The sequence below is a fragment of the Antechinus flavipes genome, chromosome 2, assembly GCF_016432865.1.
Source record: "Antechinus flavipes isolate AdamAnt ecotype Samford, QLD, Australia chromosome 2, AdamAnt_v2, whole genome shotgun sequence".
Taxonomy (NCBI): domain Eukaryota; kingdom Metazoa; phylum Chordata; class Mammalia; order Dasyuromorphia; family Dasyuridae; genus Antechinus; species Antechinus flavipes.
In genome coordinates, this window is record NC_067399.1 from 90957602 (window position 1) to 90976327 (window position 18726).

Below are 18726 nucleotides of genomic sequence, written 5' to 3' on the forward strand. Positions count from 1 at the left end.
TTTTTTAGCAAGCTGTCAAGTTTTAAAACTTCACTTTGTGGGAGGAATTTGTAACCAAATAAGAACTGGAACTTATTGACACCAAATAGATAATTTTGATTATATTAAGTTAAAAAGGTTTTGTACAAACAAAATTAATGCAGACAAGATTAGAAGAGAAACAATATACTGGGGAAACATTTTTATATTTAAGGGTTCTGATAATCCTTAAATATCATTTCTAAAACATATAGATATTGACTCAAATTTATAAGAATTCAAGCCATTCCAATTGATAAATGGTCAAAGGATATGAACAGACAATTTTCAGAGGATGAAATTGAAACTATTACCACTCATATGAAAGAGTGTTCCAAATCATTATTGATCAGAGAAATGCAAATTAAGACAACTCTGAGATACCACTATACACCTGTCAGATTGGCTAAGATGAAAATGGAAAAAATAAGGATGAATGTTGGAGGGGATGCGGGAAAACTGGGACACTAATGCATTGTTGGTAGAGTTGTGAACGAATCCAACCATTCTGGAGAGCAATCTGGAATTATGCCCAAAAAATTATCAAATTGTGCATACCCTTTGATCCAGCAGTGTTTCTATTGGGCTTATACCCCAAAGAAATACTAAAGAAGGGAAAGGGACCTGTATGTGCCAAAATGTTTGTAGCAGCCCTATTTGTAGTGGCTAGAAACTGGAAAATGAATGGATGCCCATCAATTGGAGAATGGCTGGGTAAATTGTGGTATATGAATGTTATGGAATATTATTGTTCTGTAAGAAATGACCAGCAGGATGAATACAGAGAGGACTGGCGAGACTTACATGAACTGATGCTAAGTGAAATGAGCAGAACCAGGAGATCATTATATACTTCGACAATGATATTGTATGAGGACATATTTTGATGGAAGTGGATTTCTTTGACAAAGAGACCTAACTGAGTTTCAATTGATAAATGACGGACAAAAGCAGCTACACCCAAAGAAAGAACATTGGGAAACGAATGTGAACTATCTGCATTTTTGTTTTTCTTCCCGGGTTATTTATACCTTCTGAATCCAATTCTCCCTATGCAACAAGAGAACTGTTCGGTTCTGCAAACATATATTGTATCTAGGATATACTGCAACATATCCAACATATAAAGGACTGCTTGCCATCGAGGGGAGGGGGTGGAGGGAGGGAGGGGAAAAAAACTGGAACAGAAACGAGTGCAAAGGATAATGTTGTAAAAAAAAAAAAAATTACCCTGGCATGGATTCTGTCAATATAAAGTAATTATTAAATAAAAATTAAAAAAAAATAAAAATAAAAATAAAAAGAATAGAAAGGTGTACATTAAAAAAAAAAAAAAAAGAATTCAAGCCATTCCAATTGATAAATGGTCAAAGTATATGAACAATTTTCAGATAAAGAAATTAAAACAATTTCCAGTCATATGAAAAGGTGCTCTAAATCACTATTGATCAGAGAAATGCAAATAAAGACAATTCTGAGATACCACTACACACCTCTCAGATTGACTAAGATGACAGGAAAAGATAATGACAAATGTTGAAGGGGATGTGGGAAAATTAGGACACTAATACATTATTGGTGGAACTGTGAACAGATCCAGCCATTCTGGAGAGCAATTTAAAACTATGCTCAAAAATTATCAAACTGCGTGTATCCTTTGATTAAAGGAGGAAAGAGACGCACATGTGCAAAAGTATTTGTGGTAGCCCTTTTTGTAGTGGCAAGAAACTGGAAACTGAGTGGATGCCCATCACTTGGAGAAGAACTAAATAAATTTGGTATATGAATGTTACAGAATATTACTGTTCTGTATGAAATGAGCAGCAGGATGATTTCAGCCTGGAGAGACTTATACGAACTGATGCTAAGTGAAATGAGCAGAACAGGAGATCATTATACATGGCAACAAGAAGACTATACAATGATCAATTCTGATGGACATGACTCTTTTCAACAATGAGATGATTGAAGCCAGTTCCAATGATCTTGTGAAGAAAACCATTCACACCCAAAGAGAGGACTGTGGGAAATGAGTGATTCACAACATAGCATTTTCACTTTTTTTTCCCCCTTTTGACCTGCTTTTTCTTGTGCAGCATGATAATTGTATAAATATGTATACATACATTGGATTTAATATATATTTTAACATGTTTAATATATATTAGATTACTTGCCATCTAAGGAGGGGACAAGGGGAATGAAGGGAAAATTTGGGACATAAAGTTTTTCAAGGATCAATGCTGAAAAATTATCCATGCATAAGTTTTGAAAATGAAAAAACTTTAATAAAAATAAAAATAAATAAAAATTCACTTTGTGATGTACTATTTCCTTCATAAAATTGATCACTTAGTATTTCTTTGGAGATCAATGAAATAATGAGTGGCACATTTCTATTGTCCATACTTAAAAAACAATTTTATCTGTTAGACAATGGGAAAAAAGGACTTGGATTCAAGAGAGTATTAAAAAAAAAATCTTTATGCTAAGCAACTGTGCCAATAAAATAATATGATTTTTTTAAAATGTCAATTCTCTGATTTGGAATTCTTAAACGGAAATTGTCAGAACTCTAATTCTTATAAAATTAAAACTTTGCTATTAGACTGAAACAGCAAGCAAATAGGGAAAAAGTTTTTTCCCTTATTAAAGCCTGATAAAAATGACTGTAATTCATTTGCAATGTTCTATACTTATTATATGAAGCTAATTAATAAAAACCATTGTTTCCTACCATTTGTTCAAAATGAGAATTGTTCATGCAAATGTATTATAAAGTCTCACCACTTCATGCACTTACTGTTATTATTACAATTATCTGTAACTTTGTATTTATAAAACAATAGCCTGAATTGGGGGTGTGGTGGAGTGGTGGTAAATAGAAGCAAATAAATAAACTATGTCTTACATATAGGTAAAATGAAATAATAAGCACTAAGTGGCTCTGAGGACTAAAATGAAGTCTGGCAAGAGCCCCAAAACACCGAATCTTGTAACTGCCCAGAACAAGGAATGTTACTATTTCAAAAAACCTATTCAGAGGTTTCTCACTCTCAACAAAGTTGCTTTACAAAACTATTTTTCTAGATTTCATTTATGTTTCAGGAAAAAGATTTGCACAAGGATTCTGTGCTAGCAATATTTATCATTTCTAAAATGTTTTGAGAAAGGATCCTTGGTTCCACAGATATTTTCTTAAAAAAAAGTTCAGACAAGAAAATGTAAGAATGTTTGAAGTTGGATGAAAATATTACCAAAACTTTGTATCTAATTATGATGTACCTGAGGAGTTGATAATATAGAGTGTCCCAACAGTCCAAGTACTGTCTGATGCTTTAATAATAGTAAGAATGCTCTAAAATTTTTGGAATGTCCTAAAAAAAATCCCACAAATTTGGCACACAAAAAAAAACTTTTTAATTTTAAAATACTGGCTAATTTCCAACTAAAATTTAAAATAACTATTTTATTGCACTATATGCACCACTTTAGTAGATTTTCAAACTTTGTTTAAAAAAATTTTTTTTCATCAGCTACCACTCTGTGTGACTGAAAGGAGTAAATTTTAAATATTAGTCCTAAAATCATCCAAAAAATGAAGTTTTGATGGGTACACAATAATTGTGATGTGGATGCACAAGAAAAAGTTAATGGATAAAAGTTAAGTAATCGAGAGAGTTAAGCAAAAGAATCGCCTGTACCAATACAATTTGTCTGAGAGTGTCTTCCAGAAATTGTCAATCATGCATGGCATTAATGACAGGGTGCCCCATCTTGTTAAAATTTTTTTAAAAAATTCACCAAGTGTAAAATTTTAAATAATCAAACTTTTAAATGATGATTTTTGTAAATTTATAGTATTTAATACTTTAAAGTAAACAAAAATTTAAGAGTGCATTAAGACTTCTAGAACACTTTATATATGTGTGGAAATCTCCAAAGGTCCAGAAAGATGGAGTCACTTGTCTGAAACCATACAGCTAGTTAGTGTCAGCACTTGACAAAAATCCAGGATGTTCTAAATACAGTGTACCTTCAACAGGGTCATGCTATAAGTGTTAGGTGAATGTATATGGAAGTATAAATATCTATGAGGCAAAACATATATATTCTTAAACAAGTATCTAACCAGTGAGTACTTGGAAGGCGCTCTGCTACTCTGCTAATCTGAAGGGAGATACAAAGATGGAATATGGTGCAAATGAAGGTAAACTGAATTTAGAAAACCCTACATTCTAGGACCTATTCTGATATTTACTAGTTTTGCATTCTTAGGGAAATCATCTTACCTCTAAGATAGTTGATGGGACAGTGGATGGAGTGCTGGGCCTGAAATCAAGAAGCCCTGAATTCAAATTCATCCCATGAGACTTACTATGTGTGTATGCCTGAACAAGCCATTTAACTTATGTTTGTCTTCCTTTCCCCAGCTATAAAATGGGGGAAGAATAGCACACACCTCAGAGGATCATTGTTTAGATCAAATGATCAAATGAAATAACATAGGTAAAAGTTCTTAGCACAGAGGTTGGCACAGGGCCTAATATGTTCATGTCAGTTGAGTTTGATTCTTCATGGCCCTACTGGGATTTTCTTGGCAAAGATACTGGAGTGGTTTGCCATTTGTATTTTACAGATGAGGAAATTGAGGCAAACAGGGTGAAGTGACTTGTCCAGGGTCATCTAGTTAGGATGTGTCTGAGACCAAATTAGAACTCACAAAGATAAGCCTTCTTGACTCCAATTCTGACAATCTATCTATGGCATCATCTGGCTGCCTACTGACATGTGGTACATACTATATGAATACTTATCTCTCTCTCCTTCTACCCTCCCCATTCTGTGCCACTGGACATACAAAATGAGGGGTTTGTTTTGCCACTTTAAATTGGAGGCATTACTTTACAATCTCTGTTCTCAAGACCTTACCCTTTAGAAGGGGAGCTAAGACTTGCACAGACACACAAGAATAAAATAAAATATCATAGAAGGGCTAGGGTATGGGACCCTGCCAAGAGGAAGTACAGATTCCACCTCGACCTTTGGTGCACAATAAGTTTTCTGCCATGTTGCAGAAACGCCCTTGTTGAGCAAGAAGCAGTGATGCACATCATGGGAACAGGTTGGCCTGAAGTCACAGTGTAGTTGTTCATGAGCAGGGATGCCTTGACTTAGCCTCTCATCTGTGATCGGGTTGCTAAATTGCTGGATCGGCTCTCCCCCCATTGATAGATACCATCCACACACAAAGCCCACAAGATGCTTCTCTGAATAGTGATTGGGGATTGCCACTGTTCACGCGCTGATCACCCTTGCAAAAAAATGTATATCAACAAGGCTGTGCGGCATAATAAATTAGAGCTCCTTTCACACTCAATGAGTCTCCTGCCTCATTCATCTCGCCTCTGAGATTAAAGGGCTCATATACTTTAAGCTCTTAAGATGGCTGCAATATACAAATAATACTGATGTGTCCAAAATAGACAGCAGCTAAGATGGAGATCACAGAAGGCTTTGTTGAAGAGATGATCTGAATCTTTAAGGTTAAATAGAATTTCAATACAGAGAAAATGGAAGAGGAATTCCAGAGAGGAGAAATTGTAAGTACAAAGAAATAGAAACAAAACAGTTAAACTAGAACTTTTTATTAACAAACGAGTGAAAGTCTGTTCCACTTGGACTACATCAAGACACTTAAGGAAAGACAGCCCAGTATATGTGCTACTCTAGCTTCCTTCTTTTCAAATGACTGCTTCTCAATCCACCTCCCATCCCCTACCTCACCATTTTTCATCCTTGAGATAGACTGTTATGGTCCCGAGTATCATAGGTCTCAACTATGATAGAATAAGAGACTTTAAAAAAATTTACATGGTTAGAGGCAAGAATAGATCCTATAGTAATCAAAACAATCAATAATATCCTTCAGTCAGAATTAATGATCCAAAAGTCTAAGGTCTGGTAGGTTCAAGTGGAGAAGTAATTTGAAGTAAAAACAATCCTCATTACCCCCTTACTATTCAAAATCAGTTGCCCAGCACAATATATAATTCAGCCATCACCAAGGATCAGGCCTTCTAGTACTTCAATCCATTTGGTGCTCAACTCATTCAACTCATACAGTCATATGCCATAAACCCCACCTAAATCCTACACTAATATCACACTCCCCTTTATCATCTAGCACCAAGATTAACGGAATGTTTTAATGCTATCAAGTAGAGGCATTATCCCAAGATAGGTCATTTGATAATTCAATCAACTTGGTTTTAGGAGCTTCAATCCTGGACACCCACCACCACTTAGTTGAATTTTCCCAGGATAGCAGCCTTCCAAAAGTAACTGAAAAAGAACCAAAAGAAAGGTTTCATCTAGTCCTTGATCTATCCTAATATAATCCTAATATTATTTGGTAAAAATAAAAAAAGGAACACTAAGAATTTCCCATGCCATAGAACCCAAAAACCATACTATCCTTATTCCTTCTCCATTTCTACTGGACCAATTTACGTAAGTGGTAATGTTTACCAAGTTAGCCTTCCAAGCAACATTCAAAAGAAAGATGAAAGGAAGAAAAGCTTTTTAGACTTGGTATAATCTTTCTTACAGGGACCATTACTTCCCAATTACACCTGAATGAAACAAAAATAAATGTTGAATGAAGTGTTAACAGTGAAAACTGACACAATGGAAAAGGTATAATACAAAGAGTATGCTGAGTTTGTTTTAAAGAGGTCTTAAAAAGTTTAGCAGTAAACCAAAAACTAATATATTCACAAAGGTAAATAAATATTTTGTAGCTCTTATAATACCCTATTTGGATTTGTGAAATCTAAATGCAACATAATGTCTGTTAATATTTTAAGCTCATTGGAAACAGCTATTTTACACAAATCTGGTTGGTTTCAGGAGGATTTTTTCCCCATTGATGTAACTACCATTGTATATGAGGACTGGCCCTGAAGCTTTCAGGATTACAGAGTTGCTTATGGAAGTGAATAGTTAAGTGAATTGTCAAGCGTCATAAGGCCAAAAGCCATTAAGTACCAGACATAGGATTTGAAACTAGGTATTCATGACTTTAAGATCAACTCTCTGACACATGCCTTTTATGTAATGTATTATGATATTACCATTAAGGAAGATCCATGCAATAGAATCATCAAGACTTCCAAACTGACCACATTACTTTCCAAATGTAAATTTCTATAATATCCTTTTCATCAATATTAATGAAAAATTCAGTTTTGTTCTCTAACACAATCCACTTGAAAAATACTTCTTCTGATTACTCAGTTTTTTAACATATCAGTTCTTGTATAAGTGATATATTTAAATGTGTATTTTAAATATAAGTAAAAGGTGAGTATCAACCTTTTTAATCAAAGACACTTGCTTTGTAACATCAACTATGATCACTGCTCTCTATGTATGTTTTCCTGATAGCACCTTTTGTTCCTGTAAAAGCTCTTAGAACCTAAGCTGGCAACCTTCATGTAAGATGTTTTTATTTTGATTTAGAGCACAAACTTTGCTTTTACTATAAAGGCCAATAGTGTTTTCTTACCAGCACTTCTCAAATTGGGGTCTAAGCCTGGCATCTCTTTGTTAGCTTCAGGACTGACACTGTAGATGGATGCCCCTGCTTCACTGACGATACTGTAAAGAAAAGAAAGAAGAAAAACAGTTCAGCAAATCATTGACAAGGAGCACAAAGAAAATAAAATTTCATGAAATAGGATCTTCCATAGTTTGCCATACTTCTCCTCTGATCAAATCATTTATGTCCTTCTCTTATTCCAAATTATATAGAAGAAAAATGAATTTCTATCTATATGAAAATACTTAGGAGTTCAATATTTGATAATGGTGACCTAACTAGACATGAGTATCAAACCCTAAGTACATATGTAGTGTTCAGAAAGGTAAATCTGAATTCTAAAAATACTAACTTTATAACATTTTTTGTGTAGTCTCTGCCAGAGACACTAAGGGAATAATTTGTAAGAGAGCATGTCAGCAATGCTCCATGATGACAATAACCATAGTTTGATGTGACAAGAGATAAGAAAAGTTGCCATCCTAGTTATCAATATGATCTTTAGCCATGCACTTATTTTAGACATAAATCAATAAACACTTACTAAACACTTAATATGTGCCAGGTCCTAAATGCACACGAGGGATACAGAGAGGCAAAATACTATGTACAATGTATGTGTAGATACACACACACACACACACACACACACACACACACACACACACACACACATATACACACACACACACACCCCTTAAGTTGGAAATGAACAATAGAGAAAAAGTGATGGTATTAAGGGAGATAAGGAAAAAGGCTTCCTGTAGAGAGTAGTATTTTAGCTGAGATTAGACGTAAGCCAGAAGGCAGAGATGATGAGGAAGAGCATTTTAAGAATGAGGAACAGCTAATAGGAACATCCAGATTCTGAATAGCGTCTTTTGTTTGTTTGACTGTTTGTTTATTTATTTATTTATTTTGTGGAATAGCATGGAAGGGATACAGGAACAAATATTTCTTGTACTTTATAAATATTTATGATTTATAAATCATTTGATTCTTATAACAAAATGTGAGTGCTAGTGAGACGGTTAAGTGACTTGCTTAGGGTCACAAAATAATTGTGAGAGGCCAGATTTGAACACAAGTTTTCCTGACGCCAGACCCACTGTTCTATCTACTGGGTCACTTAGCTGCCTAGATGCCAATGTATCAAAGAGTATCTGAGGAAGGTAGTATAAAGTCTAAAAAAATCCAGGAAAGGTGGGGGATACGAGGTGAAAGGAAGAGGTCATGAAGGAGTTTGATTACCAAATAGATTTTACATTTGACACTAACAGGGACAGAAGCCACTAGAGTTTATTGAGTGGGGCATGGAATAGTTGTACTTTTTTATCTCCAATTTCCTGTTGGATATCCAACCTCAATATCTAATATACATTTTTAACTCATATCCAATACTGAGCTTATTATCTTTACCTTCAAACACTTTCTCCTTAACTTTCCTCTTATTGTGGAAGATACCACCATGTATCCTGTTCCTTAGGCTAACAACTAAGTTATATACTTCCTCTTTTACCTCCCATATCCAGTCAACTACTGAGGCTTGATAATTTTACCTCTGTAACTTTTCTCATATATGCATCTTCTTTCCTCTGACACTACCATTACTGGTGCAGACTAAAATCATCTCATGCTTAGACTTTGATTATTATTATTGTTGTTCAAAAAAACCTGCAAATTTATTATGTAAAATTTGCTATTTCTTTTAAATATATAGAGTTAACACATAACTTTCTTTTTCTTTTACATTTCCCCCTCCCTGAGATGGCTACTAACACACACACACACACACACACACACACACACACGCACGCACGCATTCTCTTGGCTCTATTCATTTTGCTCCTCACTATTTCATGCCAATTTATGTTTTTCTAAAATCAAGGAACTCATCATTTCTCATTGCATAACAGTATTCCCTCTAAATTATATAACACAACTTGTTCAGCCATCTCCTAATTGATGGGCATCCTTTCAATTTCCAGTTCTTTGTCACATCAAAGAGAATTGCTATAAATATTTTAGAATATATAAGTTCTTTTCCTTTTTCTCTCGTCATCTTTGGGAATAGACTTAGTAGTAGTATTACTAGGTTAAACAGTATATGAAGTTTAATAACTCCTTGGGTATAATTCCAGTTTGCTCTCCAAAATAGTTGGATTATTTAACAGTTCCACCAACCATAAATTAGTATCCCAATTTTTCTACATCCCCTCCAAATTTGCACTTCTGTTCTAAGAAGTCACATAACTGAAGCTTACCAAATTCTTGGTCAGTTGAATTGGATAATTAACTATGTTGGCACTTTGAGAAAAGACAGTGGATAGCATACCAGGCCTTGAATCAAAAAGATCTAAGTTCAAGTCTGGCTTCAGACACTTAAGTACCTGATCTAGCATAAGTCACTTAACCATTTGCTTCAGTCTCCTCATCTGTAAAATTGAGATGATAACAGCACCTATCTCCCACAGTTTTTCTGAAGATCAAATGAAATAATAATTGTAAAACACTTAACACAGTACCTTGCACAAAATAAGCAGTATGTAAATGTTAGCTACTGATTCCTATTATTGAATGATTGTTTATTTTACTTCAGGAACTTTTGATAGCTCAGTATTTAAACGTCAAAGAAAAAATATACTTTTATGACACAAGTAACCAAAGCAAAATATCCATCCATTGTCATATCAGTACAGAATCCAAAGGAGTACCTGAAGTGCCAAGATAGGCATAAAAATATTAAAATTAAAATTATTCTTAAGAGCCCTAGAAGGAGTTTTGTTAACTATATTCAAACAGAAAGAAAAATGACTACTTGGGAAAAGTAGAGATTTGTCCTCTATAAAACAAGGATCTATAGCTCCTAGAACACCTCAAAACTTCAGAAAGTTAACAATGACTATCTTTCTAAACTTTATATTTAAATCTCCTTTTAGCTATCAGATTTAACAATTCAATGGGATATTTGCAGAATTAGTATGATTTTGAATGATCTACACATTCTGAAACAAGGGATTAACAAAGTTACCACATCACAAAGCAGAAGCATTGTGACAAACATAGCTATGCTACTTTCTATACCTCAATAATACAACATAAAACAAGAGACCTACAAGAAAAAATAAAATTTTGATCCACCCTAATGTTTTGAAGTTGGATTATCCTCCTTCCCCCAAAAAAGTAGTAATTCAGTGCTTAGAGATTTTACAATCTTTGTTAGTTTTCTTTCAGATTAGTCCTTCTACCTATCCACTTTGCCTAGAATTCCAGGGGTAAATATTCATTATATTTGTATCTCCACTATCCAATATGTTGTCTAGAACATAGGAAATACTTAATAAATGCTTGGTAATATAATGTCTGAATGAATAGTTAATGATCAAATAGCTAGCAAAAGCAATAAATTGTGCTGGCGATACCAACCACTTTGAAACTAGAGAAATTTCTGGCTATGCACAATATAAACTCATTCTAATCCATACCCTGATCACATCTTTTTTAGCCTTCCACATGAGTTGGGTCATAATGGTAGTATGACAGAGCACAAAGAATATGCAATCTCTTTATGCCCTCAATTCACGTTATGAATCACAAGGTTTTCTCAATGTGTATAGCCAGGGAGTAAGTGCAATCATATATACATATTGCTTTAGAAACTATAAAAGATATTAGCCTATCTGGAAAGATGATATTAAATCCCTAAGAACTATTGACAGAAGGCATGGAAATGAACCTATTATTTTGGAATGATCCCCCAAAAAATGAAAGTGAGAAAGGGGGATGCATTGGAAGAAGGAAATTTTCTCATATGAATAAGGTATGCGAGGCTAAGATTTTATTGTAAAGGAAAATTTGGGAGTTGGAGTGGCAGGCAATTCTTGAACATTTTCATTGGAATTGATTTAAAGAAGCAAGTGTGTGTGTGTGTGTGTGTGTGTGTGTGTGTGTGTGTGTGTGTATTCAGTTATATATAAAAATGTAACTTGTGTATAGATCTACTTCTCTTCAATACATTTTGAAGTCAAAATAATAATATTTCTCAATGTATGCCCAGTATATTTTATATGACTAAAACATTTAACTACAAAATCTCCTTACAGCTCTAAACAGATTTTTTTTTTTTGCTTTTTTTGCTGAGGCAATTGGGGTTAAGGGACTTACCCAGGGTCACAAAGCTAAAATGTGTTAAGTGTCTGAGGCCAGATTTGAACTCAGATCCTCCTGACTGCAGGGCTGGTGCTTTATCCACTGTACTACCTAGCTGCCCGGCTCTGACAGATTTTTAAAATTTTATTCAAAAAATTATAAAATTTTTATTTTATTTTAAAATTTATTTAAAATTTAATTTCAGGAAGTAACTCAAGAAAAAAAGTAAATTAGAAGGGGACATTAATTCATTAAGACCTTAATAACATTAATTTTTTTTTAAAATTACAAGACTTCCAGGAAAGTTAGGGAGAGTAGTTCCTCCCAAATTCCTTCAACACTCATGAGACATTACTTTCTTCATCTTATTAAACAAATCTAGCGAAGAACCCAGAAGAGAACTACAAAAAAGATACCCAGATAATCATGTAAAAAAGAGGAAATTGCAACTACAATTACTACTTATACAACAACATACTCTACCAGCCCTGAAATCTTGGTCCTAATTCTAACCTAGGAGTGCCACGTTACTTTGGACACCTCAATCAATCAATCAACAAGCATTTTATAAATTCCAACTAGTGCTAAGCACTGTGCTAGATGACAGGAATATAAGTACAAAGACTGAAATAATCAGTTCACAAGCAGTTTTTACTCCCTTCCTGCATGCCAAGTAAGTACTAGAGATCCAAAGAGATGCAAAAACCAAGTCCCATTCCTCAAGAAGCTTGCATTCTAATAAGGGAGGTATATATAAGATATAAAGGATTTGGAAGATATCTCATCTCAGAGGAGCAGTAAAGTCAGGATAATGGGAAAACCTTTGAATTAGTTCAAATGAAGGCCAGGGAAATTAAGAGACAGAAATGATGGAGAAAAAACATGGGGGAATAGACAGCACAAAGTATGTAAACAAAGAATGGATAATCACATGTGAGAACAGACAGAAGGACAATTGGACTGGATAGCTGAGTGCATCAGGGGAAAAGTTGTCCAAAGAGGCTAGAAAGAAAGATTGGGGCTAGATTGCAAAATCCTTTAAAAGTTAAGCAGACCTGAATATCAGGAGGACCTGAGTTCAAATCTGGCCTCACACATTTAACACTTCGGAACTGTGTGACCCTAAGCAAGTCAATTAACCCTAACTGCCTCAGCCCCCCCCCAAAAAAAAAGTTAAACAGAGAATTTTATATTTTATTTTAGTATAGAATAGGAAAATGAAAACACCAGCAATGATTGAAAAGAGAAGTAATGTGGTCAGATCTGTACTAAAGGAAAAGAGACAATTTAGTTTTGAATATGGAAATAATCTCAAAGAAGAAAACAGATTCTCTTCAACAACAAGGAAGATGTTCACAAAAGCTTATCACACAGAGAAGCCTTGAATAACATTATAAGTTCCATCTTGGAACTAAATGCAATAAAAAATTTAAATAATATGAACAAGTTATAAAACCACATGTAAGCTGAAAAAAAAATCCATGACTACATTAAATGAGCAATCAGAAAAATAACAAGATAATGTTTAAAAGATAGTAAGATATATAAAATAAAAATTTATGAGATGCAGCAAAACCTAATTTTAGAGTAAATGCACATCACTAAATGCCTAAATTAATAAAAATTAAAGGGAAAAATGAATGAAATAAAATTTCACCTAAAATTATTATTATAGAAAGGAAATAACCCAAATTCAAAAAAAGATCATGAAGATAAAAAAATTAATAGCAGGAATGATGGAAAAATTCAATATTTTCAGAAAACCAATGAATGATGAATAAACAAGAAAAATGACAAACCATTAAGAAATGGATCCTGTAAAAGAGGAGAAATAAATGATAAACAAAACATCTAATGAAGTGGAGATTATAACAATAATACTTGATACTTATACCACATTTTACATTTTCTAAAGTCATTTCTGTATAACATCTCATTTAAATTTCACAACTATTCATGAAAGATACCATCATTAGTCTAATTAACATAGTAGGAAACAAAATTCAGAGAAATTGATTTTATAATAGCTAGATGTTTATATAGCTCTTTATATACATCATCTTATTTGATATTACAACAAATCTGTGAGTTACATGTTATTATATGCATTTTATGGATGAAAAAAGTGAAACTGAAGTTAAAGTATCTTGTCCAGACTCTCACACCTAGAAAATGTCTCAAGTGAAATTTAAAACTAGGTTGTCTTGATTTGAAGTCCAGAGCACAAACCACTACACCTGCTTGTCTCATCACAATACAAAGCAAATTTAGCATTAAAGAAATTACAGAAAAATATATATATATTTTTTATTTCAAGGAATTTAAATTTAAATTTAAATGAATGAAAAAGCATTGTACGCAAGCACTGTGCTAGATACAAAGCCAAAAGTAAAAGAGTTCTCATCCTCAAGGAGCATACATTCTAATGGAAGAACAATATTTGTATAGAGTGAATCAAAAAGCATTTAATAAGTACCTAGTATGTGTCAGGTACATGCTAGGCATACAAAAAAAAAAAAAAAAGGCAAAAAAAGTCCTTACTCTCAAGAAGTATACTTTCTACATACATATATACTTCCTAAAGGGCAGGGGGTGAGGGGAATATCATCTTCACATGGAGATAACAACTGAACTCATGAAAATTGATATCAGAAAATGTGATAATATAAATGCAGCAAAAAGAAAAGGGCATTGTACACAGCTGTAAAGAACAGCAACAATTAGAAGATATAACATGGAAAAAACAAGCAAAAGACAACTGAAAAGGAACAGTCAGAGAGATAGGAAAACCAGGAGAGAGCAGTGTCACCAGAACCTAAAAAGAGAAGGTAATTTTCTGGCTCAAAGACTGCAGAAAACTTAAAAAGAAAAAGACTTAGATTTGGCAGTTAAGAGAAAAATGGTCATGTTGGAGAATAAAGTTGCAACATAATGATGAGCTCAGAATACAGATTTCAGAAAGTGAAAAGAAGAATGAGAGGAATTAGAGGCATTCATTGGTGGTAGATAGCTTTCTAAAAAAGTTTAGTCATGAAAGAAAGGAGAGATAGAAGATGATAGTTAGCAAGTACTGACAGACTGAGTAAGGCAGCAAAGAAGGAGCCAGTAGATAATGACAAACTGAAGATTAGTAAGAGAAAAGGGATGACAGGGGAAGTAACACTTGAAGGAAATCATGGGGTTCACTTGGGAAGGGGAAATTTTAAATTACTCTAGGATAAAGACAAGAGATATCAGCAAAATAGATCAGTTGGGCCCCTATAGCAACAACAACAACAAAAAAAGCATTAAAGAGTTAAACAAAAAGAGGTGAATTTGGGGTAAGAAAAAGCTGAAAAAACAAGTTGGTTGCCAACTGTAAAGATTTAATGTTAAATGTTAAACAGAAGACTTGTTTGTTTGTTTTAATCTCTACTCCCTTTAGGATGAAATATAAACTCCTTTTTGATTTCAAAAACTCTTAACAACCTTGCCCCAACTTTTCTATACCTTTATATCATTCAATTTTCATATTCTGTGGTCAAGCAGACTAGCTTTCTTGCTATTATTCAAATATGACACTTCATTTATTTTTATCCCCAAAGTCTAGTATAGTGTCTAGAAAAGAGTAGCCACTTAATAAATGTTTGTTGATTGATTCACTTGATCTAGAAGTAAAAGAGAAACTGAGGATGGGGACAAAGAGGCAGAACTCAGAATAGGGCTGAATAAAGGGATCATAAGTTAAAAGGAAGGATTACAAGACACCAAAAAGAGTAAGTGGTAAGAGGAAAAGCTACTTGGAAAGAGGTATTACAAATTAATGTCACAGAAATAGACAAATAATCAATCCACAAACATTTATTGAGTTACATACTCTACTGTAGAGGGCTGAAACTATTGAGTAGAGGCACTGAGATCAGGACTACCGAGCACTTGAGGCTAACTACCAATTGGACAATACTCTGTGGGAATATGCTTGGAAAATGGTCCTTTCCACTATCCGTGCTGGTTCAATGATTGGTGTATACAAAGGATTGTAGGAGGGACTGGGGGTGGAGTAAGACTAGCCAGTCACTCTTGGTGGTAGACAAGGGAGAAGGCAGTGGCAGAGATTCTGCTTCCATCCTGTTCAATCCTGTGTCCTGAGAATAAAGATTAAGGACTTTTGCTTATCCTGACTCCGGCTGATTCTAGGGTATCCTGGGTGCTAGTGTGGTCATCACACTCTACCAGTCAATAAACTTTTAAATTTTTACTATGTGCCCTAGTGCTAAAAAGAAAGGCAAAAACAAGACAACTGACCTTTAAGAACTCACATATTAATAGAGGAGATTGTACACAAACTGTTATATACTGCAAGATAAATACAGGTTAGATTAAAAGTTGTTTGAGAGATACTAAGAAGAGAGGGGACCAGGAAAGCTCTTCTGAAAATAATTAAGATATGTGCTGAAGCTTTATGAAAGCCAGAACAACCAGTAGTTGGAAGAGAATTTATATTCAAATAGTAGGTAGTATAATCAGATTGGCACTTTAAGAAAAATTATTTTGGCATTTGAATGGGCAAAGAATTAGAATGAAGGAAGATTTTAAAGGGAAACCAACCAGAGGATATGGAAATTGGCATGAGAGGATTTGAGAACACCACCTAGTTTGGAGCCACAAGAGAGAACAGTTAAGGGTGAAAGACACTAAATCCTGTTTTGGACAAGATAAATGATGACATTCAATAACTACCTCAGATGGTAGGGTCAAGTAAAGGATTTTTCAAAATGAAAAGTTATGGGTTCATTTGTAGGCAGCAGGAAGAACATCAGTTGATAAGAAAAAGAAAAGGGGACCTCAATTTTTTTCAAGAAATATGAACTAAGATTCTTAGCTACAAAAATAGGATGGGAGGGGGGTGCAGAAAATAGTTGAAAAGAAATGAAAAAGTTAAGAATGGCGCCTGTGGTGAGTGGGAAGGAGGATCAATTAGGAAGGAATAAAAAGATTGTCCTATAGCAGTGAATGCTAGGTAGAGATTATTTAACAAATGTTTGTAGTGGATAAATGCTGTTCAAAAGCATAAGAATAGGAATAAATGGAGAGGAAAATGTTGGGGTTCCATAAGACATAATTAGAGACCAGACAGGAGCCAAAGGTTTTCAGATTTTAAAAAAAGTGTCAAGTTGAATTGTATTACCAAGGAATGCAGATAGGACAAAGAGAAAAATGTGTAGGTTGATTTATCTACTCAGGAGGGTAGAATTTGGGGAAGAGGGGAAAAAAAAAACCTATAAACAAGGAACTAAATTCACTGAAGAAAAAAGGATAAAGATTACCAGGATTTGAACTTGGTGACAAATGTGAATACTGTTTACCTCAAAGGATAATAGGCATGAGTGATAATGGTAAAGGGAAGATCTGGAACTGTCAGTGCGAAGTAACGATATCCAATCTCCTACACCATAACTAATAAGTCAGGGGTCTCAGTGAAAGTGAAAACAGTACTGGTAAGGGTGGTCAGTGACGGAATGTCATTAAAAAGGAGAACGATTTTAGTGAGTGCTAGAGGATGAAAGAGGTAAGAAAGGAAAACATTTAAGATGAAAGCGAAGGTTATCACCTTTGGAGCACAGTGGAGTTGAGGAGCAGGAGTGAGGGAGATGGAAGCAAGGGAACAGGCAGAATGGCAATGATTTTGATATCTTTATCTACTCTGTATATAGTTTGTATGTACACAGTGCTCCATCATGAAAATATTTAAATCTCCACTTCTTAGCACAAATAGTGCCTGGCATTTTAAATACTTAAATACTTTACTAACAGACTAGCTGATTGAAAGAAATAAGAATTTCAGAATTGGAATGGGAGAGAAAAATGAAATGTGTTTGGAAATGTCAAATTTGAGAGGTCTATCGTATATTCATTTTGAAGTATTCAACAAACATTTAGAGAATAAATGGAGCTGAGAGGAAAGACTAAGAGTGAATATATGGGTTTGAGAGTCATGTGAATAGAGACAAATCCATGAAACTGATGAGACCACTAGTTGAGAGAAAACAGAAAGGCTTCAAGGGAAAGCCTCCAAGAGCTCCCAGAGGAGGGAGATCTAATGTGAATGAAAATCCAAAAATAAAGCAGACAGAAAAGGAGTAGATAGACAAGTAGGAGGGAAATAAAGCCAGTTTAGGGAAAGGAAGGGAAAGAAAGGAATGATGCCAGCAGGGGATAGAAATAGAAAAGGCTAGATAAGATACCAATCTTACTTGAGCAAGGAAAGGAAAGAAGAAATAAACAAGGAAAGAAAAAGGAAGGAAAGAATGAGAAAGAAGGGAAAGAAAATAATAGAAGTAAACTTTAAAATTCAGCAAGGTTAACAGGACAAAGGGAAAAGAATGGAAATAAGATTTGTGTAAGTTAAAAAAAACTTTTGTGAATAAAAGACAGATTTAAAAGAAAAGGAATATGAGAGGATCATGCATATGTATTTTAAAGCAAAAAAAAAAAAAAGCTTAATAGTTACGAATCTAAATGTGAATGTATAAATTCCCCATTAAAAGAAACTGAGGAATAGAAAATAAAAATTTTTGCAGTACACAAGAAATATATTTAAAACATATATATGAAAAGCTACAACCAGCAAACACATTGTAGGAAGTCAAAAACAAAAATGTCCCATATGCTTTAAACAATTCTTGAAACATTTATTGTGGTAACAAGAAACCAAAAACAAAGACTGGTGTGTGAAGTGCTAAACAAATTGTGGTACCTGCTCATAACAGAAAGTTATTGAACTGTAACAGTCTAGTCAGGGAGACAGCAAGCCAAGAACTACATACAAACAAGATATATAAAGGATAAATTGAAGCTACAGGAAAGCACTAACATTAAGGGCAGTGGGAAAGGGTTCTTGGTAGATGGGATTTTGACTGGGAACTGATGGAAGTGGATTAAGCCAACAAGCAGAAATGAGAAGGAAGAAAAGGAGG

General features: G+C 34.1%; 1 protein-coding gene across 2 annotated transcripts in view; it reads right to left on the reverse strand.

Annotated features, from left to right (window-relative positions):
• SRBD1 (S1 RNA binding domain 1) overlaps positions 1-18726 on the reverse strand; it is a 301555-nt gene that overhangs the window by 139615 nt on the left and 143214 nt on the right. For both annotated transcript variants that reach the window (XM_051975202.1, XM_051975201.1), the window contains exon 16: positions 7589-7680. In XM_051975202.1, coding sequence (XP_051831162.1) covers positions 7589-7680 — 92 coding nt within the window. The remainder of the gene's footprint in view (positions 1-7588; positions 7681-18726) is intronic.